The sequence below is a fragment of the Athene noctua genome, chromosome 1 (assembly GCF_965140245.1).
Source record: "Athene noctua chromosome 1, bAthNoc1.hap1.1, whole genome shotgun sequence".
Lineage (NCBI taxonomy): Eukaryota > Metazoa > Chordata > Aves > Strigiformes > Strigidae > Athene > Athene noctua.
The window spans coordinates 169050342-169059337 of record NC_134037.1 but is presented as its reverse complement, the minus strand read 5'-3'; the positions used below and the strand labels follow the sequence as shown (position 1 = coordinate 169059337).

General features: G+C 42.4%; 1 protein-coding gene across 1 annotated transcript in view; it reads left to right on the top strand.

The window, feature by feature from the left end:
- The first annotated feature begins 1821 nt into the window (after positions 1-1821).
- LOC141960113 (amine oxidase [flavin-containing] A-like) overlaps positions 1822-8996 on the top strand; it is a 39155-nt gene continuing 31980 nt past the window's right edge. The window contains exon 1 of the mRNA XM_074904880.1: positions 1822-1968. Coding sequence (XP_074760981.1) covers positions 1890-1968 — 79 coding nt within the window. The 5' untranslated portion in view covers positions 1822-1889. The remainder of the gene's footprint in view (positions 1969-8996) is intronic.

Here is an 8996-nt window from a genome sequence, read left to right as displayed (position 1 = left end):
ACAAACGGCTGTTGGTACATTGCATTTTCTGCTTCAGAACACATGTAATTCTCTCTGTCTTGAAATGTCCCCTTTTTGTGTACTTTACTCTGCCATGCAAGCAACAGCAATCTCAGTGATGATGAGCTTCTGTGTCAGTAGATCATCTGTCAGAGCTGTAGACATCTTGTTCTTATTTCTTATAGCACCTGACACTTGTGTGTCTGCAGCTAGTACAACACAGTTAATTAGCACTGCACATATACTTTACTTTTTAAAGTACCTGGTTTTATTTTTGAAGATCCATTACTCTCTCTTGTATTGTTGATTAGTGATTTCACAGATATTTCTGTAGTCAGTCACTGCTGCCATAGAATCACAGAACAGATTGGAAGAGACTTTTATGGGTCATCAAGTCCAACCACCCCCTACAATGAGCAGGGACATCTTCAACCAGATCAGATTGCTTAGAGCCTCGTCCAACCTGACCTTGAATGTTCCCAGGGATGGGGCATCTACCTGGATGATCTCTGGGAAACCTGTTCCAGTGTTTCACCATCCTCATCATAAAAAACGTCTTCCTTATACTAGTCTAAATCTACCCTCTTTTAGTTTAAAACCATTACCCCTTGCACTATGCTAGAGGCCCTACTAACAGTCTGTCCCCATCTTTCCTGTAGGCCCCTTTTAAGTACTGAAAAGCTGTAATAAGATCTCCCCAAAGCCTTCTCTTCTCCAGGCTGAACAACCCCAACTCTCTCAGCCTGTCCTCCTAGGGAAGGTGATCCAGTCCCCTGATCATCTTTGTGGCCTCCTCTCGACCTGCTCCAACAGGTCCATGTCTTGTTTATTTGGCACAATTAGCACAAACCAAAAGTCCTAATTTTTCCCACTCTAAGAAAGCTAAGGCATTTCCGAGGAGACTGACTGTAGTATTGCACTCTCATTCCATTCTTTGATAATACCCAGATATGGAATATGATTGCAAAATTGGGCAACTCTCAGAACTTATATCAATATTAAACATGAAGTGGCATTAGGATTTTCTGTAATTGTGTGAATTGTAAAGGTCTTCTGTGCTTACTTGGAAGGGGGTGGACTGGCTCTCTATTTTTTCTACTTAGCTTCACAGAGATGACATTTACACTTTGGCAATAAAAATTGTACGAGCTGTAAAATGCACAAAAAAATCACAACCATCATGTATTTCAGAGCAGTAACAGTAGTTAAGTACAAACAAAACTGGTATTTTGGCAACTAGTTATTATTTCAGGAATCGTATTTGGTAAGCCACCTTCGAGCAAAGGTTAACCCTTCATTCCCCGGCTCCCGGGCTGACTGCAATTTGATTCTCGTAGTACAAGGTGGGGCTTGCATACCGCTCCGTGGTTCTCCTCTCCCACACTCACTGCTAGCATACGTCCTAAATTTTAGTAAATAAAAAGGGGTTAGTGACCGCCGACTGCTAGAGCTGCCCGCATCCCGCAGCCGGCACGCTGTCGCCTATCTGCCTCCAGCCCTCCCGGTGCACGCGGGACGGGCTGGTGCGAAGCGGCGCCGGTACCGAGCCGCGCCCAGGCAAAACGTGCTCTCGCAGGCAGCGTTTGCCGGCGTTTAGCGCCGGTTCGCCCCGAGCGGCCCCCGCTGTCCGCCCGCCCTCCCGCTCCGCCGGGGCCTCCCACTGCCCCCTCGGGCCGGGCCGGGCCTGGCCCAGGCGGGGGGCGGGCACCGAGAGGCGTGGCTAGGCGAGACCACGCCCCCAACCGCGCCCATTGGTGGAGGCGGGAAGGGGCGTGGGAAGGGGCCCGCCCAGGGGCGGGGGGGCCGGGGCGGGCGGGACGGTGCGGCGCTGTCCGTCCGCCGGAGCCGGGTCGTCGCCGCCGCCGCCGCCGCCGCCGCGGAAGGGCGGCATGGAGGCAGCGCCCGGGCCGGGGGGCAGCGCCATGGCCCAGAAATACGACGTGGTCGTGGTCGGGGGCGGCATCTCAGGTGGGTCCGGGGGGTGGTGCGGCCACTGCGCGTCCGCCGGCCTCCCCCAGGACATCGGCCCGCGAGAGGTCCCAGAGCCCGTCCTGCGCGGCGGGGACGGTGGTGGGGGCCGGAGCGCTCCCGGCTGGGCAGCGCCGAGCCCGGGAGCGGCGGGTCCCGGGGCCGCTCGTCCCCACCCGCGGCTGGCCTTAAGGATCGGGCGGTGGTTAACGAGAGTGTCGGGTCTCCAGGGGCTTCAGGTACGCTTGAGCGAAAAAAGGAGGAAAGTTATTTATTCCCCTTTAGGACGTATTTGCTTCTTCTTGCGTTGGCTTGTACTTCGTGCTCATCAGAAGAGAGTGCGCAGGAAAACTGACTTCGTAATGTCCACAGGTGCAGGAGAACACAGGCTGAGATGAGAAAGACAATATTTTGAAGTTCTGGTTTTTCAGGCTGCGCTTGCAATGCTGACTACTGTAATTTGATCAATGCTGCAGAAAGACATCTGGGAATATCTGTAAAAACAGGTTAGGTTTTGTTACTATGAGAAGAGCTGTACTACAGACAGACAGATTCCCCCAGCACGATGGATTCTTCACACTTTACTAGGAAATACTTCCCAAAATACGCTTCAGATCTGCTTTAACTACTAGCAAGTGCATTGTGGCCCCTGTGATCCTCATACTTAGAAAAAGAGATGTAATTATTCTTATAGGACCTGATGGTACCTAAGATGAGAATGTTGCTGTGTTGAAGAAACTCTGTATTTAGTTTGTTCGTCAGATAAATACTATGTTAGCAGCTTTGGCCAGGCTTCAGTTTTCAGGGAGTCTTTATGTCACTTATGATTCAGAAAAGGTGAGTTATGTGACTGAGTGACTTCAGTGATATTACAACCATTATTGCTATAGATAAAATAAGGTTTTGTTAGAATTGAGGAGGTGTAAGAGTCTTTCTTTAGTCTGCAGTAAACTGATGCACAAACCAGCAAATTATTTACTTAATTACATTATTTCATTTGCTAAAACAACAGAAGTATTTTTTTTGTGACAATGTAATTATGTAAATCTGCAGTATCGCTGAATAGAAACAAAGAGTTTGGATCTAGTTTTAGTTTTACCAGGTGCCTGGGTATTTTCCTGCTAGCACAAGTCATTTGGTCTTCGTCCTTAAGGCTCCTGTAATGCACAGGGTGCCCTTAAGGAATTACCGCCCATCCTGCGTGCAGCTGATGGTGAAGTGATCTTCATATGGTTTTTAGGGCTCTGAGAAGCTCTTCTTCCCCTGAGGGTACCTTGCTCCTCCAGCTTTCCAACCTGTAGCAGTGTTTTGGAAAATGCATCGAGCATTTCTAAGTGGTATCTTGCCTCAGTAGTACAGAAATCAGTAAGTTACTTCAGAACACTTACACCTTGGACTGAAGCCTGGTGTGGAGTCTGAAATGGAGCCAAGCAGGAAATTTCAAGGCATTACAGTCCCTGAAAATTTGTCAGTGGCATTAGGAAGACAAATAAACATGTCACAGCACTCTTGAGGTGCAGGAATATTTTTCTGGCCAATAGAAACCCTTATGTCATGCCAGTGGCATAGAAATTGGTGTTTGCCTGTTATGAATTAGAACAGGCATTGTTTTAAGATAACAGCCTTAGAAAAATGGACAATAAATGCCTTATTTCTTAATTAATCCATCTTTAATATACAATACCATTCATAGGTGGGCACTATAATTCCTATCAGCTCCTGGTTTGTTTTGCTTTCCACACAGCTTCTCTATCACCCTTCCTGTACCAAAATACCTATGCCTCTGTTCTGTAAGAGGTTAGAGTGCTGCTTTCTGGTCTTAAAAAAAGTAATCTGTATCTAGAATTTTGGTTCTGTCAAGATAAATAGTAAAACATGCTCCAATATGGAGAGAATTTCCCCTCAGTGTCTCTCTGACTGCAGTCTTACCTTGCTGCTGCTCATTTCTCTCAAGATATATTTGCAGTTGCCTCGTCTGGTAAGATTACTCTCTTCTCTACTTCTATATTTTAAATACTCATTACCTGATGCTTGCAAGAAAAGATGGGAAACATTGGGATAAACTAGTTCTTTACTAGACGTACATGAAATGTATATCAGGTATAAGCAACCTTCTTGCTGTATTAAGTGTGAGCTTCCCAGGAGTGAGATTTGTGGCTTTTAAAAGTGTTTGTACAGTATTTGCAAAATGAAGCTCAAATTCTGACTGGCACCTCTGGAGTTATCTATTCCTTGAAGTTAAGTATGGTCTTGAGAGTTACACAATTTCTGTATAACCTAACACACACATCTCAACCATGCTGCTGCCCTCTGTATGTACACGTCTGTACATGGTCATTCACAGGGACACAGAATCACCTTTGCCTGTAGAAAGCTGCAATCTAGGGATAGAAGGAGCTTCTGCAAAGAGCACTTCACAGTGGAGAGGCTCTTGGAAGAAGAACTCAGCTCTGCTGGCCTCTACTGCTGATATTTTTCTGCTGTACCCCATGGAATTGTGTTCAAATTGTCCAGAATGCATCAGCGAGTACATTTGGACCCCTACAGAGAGGGAGCTGCAGAGCTTGGGCTAGATTTCTGTTTTCACATGGGCGTGCATGCTAAAAATGTGAATCATGGCCAGGAAAGGCCCCAGGCACATGTTTGTATCATTCTTAATGGATACTGTCCCCCATAATACAGTTAATATTAATTATAACATTTTATACTCAAACATACTAAATAAACTCATGAGTGAAGTTAAAGAGTTTCCCCATACCCACAGGGAGTTTATTTATTTATATGCCTTGAATGCTGCTCCCATTTTCTATTTATAGGGTTTTCTACTAAACTGAAGAGGGTGTTCTGATTTTGGATTGATTTTGACCTTTTGCTTGTGCATTTTGGTTTAGGCTATGTAATTCCCTCACTAGTTAAACACAGCAAGCTGACAGCACATGATATGCCATGGATGCATGTCCGATTCATTGGCAGGACTGTAACCCTGACATCCCATCAGATGGTTATCTGCTGCTTGGGTTAAGGGACTACACTAGTTGAGGACTAGGAAATTGTCATCCTCTGTGTGGACTAACTGCTATATTGATGGCTTCCAGAAGTTGTCCTTTTTATGCAGCAAGTCACTGCAATACCTCTTCTGACACATGGTCCACATCCCATCTCCATTATCTGCTCTGCAAGCTAAGGCCACATTTACTGGAAAAATCATATTTTGACTCCACTGCCCTAGGATGCAGCGTGCACAGGTACTCTGAGATAAGAGATGGGTTGTAAGGAGGTCTGGGATGCACAGTCACTCCTTGGGAACTGCTCGGTAACAACTGGACAGTATTAAGTGCTCAGAGAGTTTTGACAGAAACCTCAGATATTTCAGCTTTTCAGATCTAGAAAATGGCTGCTGCCTCTGTGTGATCTGTAATTCCTCAAAACTTTCTAACTGACCTTATCAGGGCATATTTTTACATGGATTACAAAATGAGCTATGTTAACTCAAAGGCTACCTCCTTGCCAAATTTCAAGTTGCTGCTAGAACTTCCAAAATAGGAATAAAATAAAGCCACGAGTTTTCAAAATCAAATAATGTTTGTTCCCTAGAGGTTCAGAAATAGCCTGCTAATGTTGACCAAGATTTTCCAGAAAAAAAAATAAAATCCTGAAAACCACACCCTGAAAATTCAAGCTTAAATAGTTCAAAATTTGGCAAAAAAAAGAGTGTAAGCAAAATACCCTAACTTTTTTTAACATGAGGTTTAGGATATATTCATGTGTCAGCCTCACACATGAATTCTGGACACTGGAAGCCAAGTTTATCAAAAGAAAGCATGGAGAATTAAGAATATTTGTCTACATAATGCAAACCAGAGACACATCAGATATGGAGAAGTATGTCCAGAAACAGGCAAGTCCAAGAAAACTTGTATGCAAATATCTTTTTGAAGAAGTTTCAGCACATCATGTTACAAGCACAAAACACAAGGGGAACACAGTCATAATTGAAGCTTACAGTGAAGATTACAATTGTTTGATGTTGCTAATTCTTATTTCTGCATAAAACCATGTTTGTTCTTAGCCAGAAACAAGGAGATCTCATGGCTCAACAAAACAGATGCTTAAATTTGCCAGCCGCTTGCAGGAAACAGCACTGTTTTCTATTGCACTTATGGAGGAGTCCAAAGGCACCAAACTGTAGGAAAAACTGGGATGTAAAAATAGTAATAATTAGTCTTTATATTGAAGTAAAACATATGATACACTATTAAGGCTTTTTTTTTTTTCTCTTTCCATGGAAGAGCACTATGTTGGCATCTTCTGCTCCACAGTGTGTGATCGACAACCTTACCACTTGAACTACCTACGCATTGGCTGTGGAAGACTGAATAATGAGGAAATGCAGATTTTTCTTGCTTGGTATAATGGCAGTACAACGTATGTTGTATACTGCTCTGTTGGTTTTGACAGCATGCCAAGCTGCTGGTGGGTGGTAGTGTCAGATAAACTGTCAAATACACAGTTACTGGTAGAAGATATAATCAGTCCCACCTGTGTAAATTTGGAGTAGTTTTCAGTAGATTTTTTTTTCTAGTGTTACTTCTAAATTTACCCAGAATTTGACCTGTAGGAATGCAATAGCTAGTTCCTAAAATGTGTCCTGTGTTTATTGCTTTACATCTGCCCCATGCTCTGGCTGTCCGGTTCCTTCCCACTTTCTCTCTGGATCCAACAGGAAAGCTGATAATCAGTGATAATATTTTCACTTGGTACCAGAAATTCCTAAAGGCCATTTTTTGGGATGCAGAAATAAAAGCGATGTTTCATAGAATTCTCAATTCTTCATGGACTGCTAGCAAGCTGACTGTCATTATGAGAAAAATTTACAGCAGGAACAAAACTCTCAGACCCCCATATAAAATGTAATGGATGTTTTATACAGTAATTGCAACTAAGCAGAAATACCAGCTTTCATTTGCCTCCTTCATAATGTGTTCCGATTTTTTGCTACTAAAGTTGCAAAACCTTATGATGTGGAGCATGGGTTTTGGTTAAGACACTCCTTTGTGTTATGCTCAGTGCTAGATATTTAGGTTTGGACAAAATATGGTTGTGATTTATTTATTATATAACCAGATGTAGAAATATTACTATTTTCTTCATCTTTCATCATATTCTTCATGTGGTTTTCTAGGGTAAATGTATAATTTATAAACCTTGTCTAACCCAGGGGTTAACCGTAATACGCATGAATGGAGAATGTGTCAGCTTTCTGGTAAAACCAAAATGTACAGCAGTGTGAATCATAGGTTAGCAAATTCAGAGCTCTTAAGAGAGTGCTGTAAACCTGTGGTTTGTCCTTGAGGAGCAGATTTTGCATCATGCCTCAGGCTTAGGTGAAAGGTATTGAAAGGTAGGGAAGGGCTATGGTAGGTCTGAAGTCAGAAGTGTTATTTACTCCAGAGAGCAAAAGAAATAGCCGAGTAGTTAGGACAGATCTCTAAATATCCTAACATAACAAGAACAGGCATGGGACAGGCATTATGTCTTTCCTGTGAATACCATTGCTGATGTTCTTGATACTTGTGACAGTGACGTGGATCATAGTTTAGCAATATTTTTTCCCGTAAATATTTAGTTGAAGATCACCATCTGGCTAACAGAAATTTATTCTGCATATTGACCAAAGAAATTTTCAATCGTTAGAATCATAGAATTGGAAGAGACCTTCAAGATCAAGTCCAACCCTTAACCTAGCACTGCCAGACCCACCACTAACCATGTTCCTAAGTGCCACATCTACATGTGTTTTAAATACCTCCAGGGATGGTGACTCAACCACTTTCCTGGGCAGCCTGTTCCAATGCTTGACAGCCCTTTCACTGAACAAATTTTATTTAATTACCTTAGATGTTTCCATTAACTAAATGGTATCAGACCAGCCTTATTTTAACTGGTGCTACTCATTTTAATATGTAAGGGGAAAGAGGATGCTGCAATTCTAACCCCATGTTTATACTAGTTAACTTTTTCCTGCCTTTATTTTGGGGGCATGGGTGTCATTCTGGGGAAGAGATGTTTACTGCAGTGGGCTCTGGGCTTTGAAAATACCAGTGGGTGTGTACAGAGGAGTGGATTCATCCTCGGGATAGTCTTCCAGCCCACTGTTTCTGTTCATGAGAAACTGTCTTTGTACCCTTCAGAACAAAGCTTGCATCTGTTGAAAGCCTTTAGACAGTAGCACTGTTGAAACCAGTCAGAGTGGCTTGGTCTCAGTTGGACAATGTACTCTGTAATAGAAAATATTTATTCCCTTTTGATTGAAATCTTTGCTGAATCAACTGGATTATTTTTGCTAGAGGGGAAAAAATAATTTATTAATAAATTTAAAGGGCTGTAATTTAACTAATAAGTGTTTTATGTTTTCATTTTCAGTGGCAATTTTAAGTCTTCAAATCCTTTGTGAAAGAAAAGTTCTTTCATTCTCAGCCTTCTATATGTTGTTGCTCATTAGTAATTTGTCTTCTCAGTCTGATGTAACTGAGCACATTTTAACTATATTTTAAAACATTTAAATACCATGATGTGCACAAAAAACCCAATGAAAAGAAAATCAGGGAGGGGGAAGAAGGAGAAGAAAGAGGTGAGGAAGGGAGATGTCACCCTGTGGTCGTGGCAGAAATGTTTTGTATCTCTTACTGACAGGTTCATGCTTACTTGTCAAAAAGACTTCTAGCTGAATAATGAGAGATGATTCTAAGGTGGCCATTGCCACATTTAATTACTCAATTGTGTTAGGTTTTCCGTCAGTGAAACAGTAAAAATAATCACAGCATTAGCATGTTGTTACAGTGGAATTTTAATGAGGATATATTGACAATTGTCTTGCTTTACTAAGGTATATTAGAATAATGAGTGAAAAAAGTTTTGTAATTATTCCCCTGCTTAAGAAAAACTAAGAGTTTTTCCAGAAATATTTTTTCCATTAGATTTTCAATTTTTTCAATTAAAGCCTGCTAGAATGCTACAGTAATGGGTTA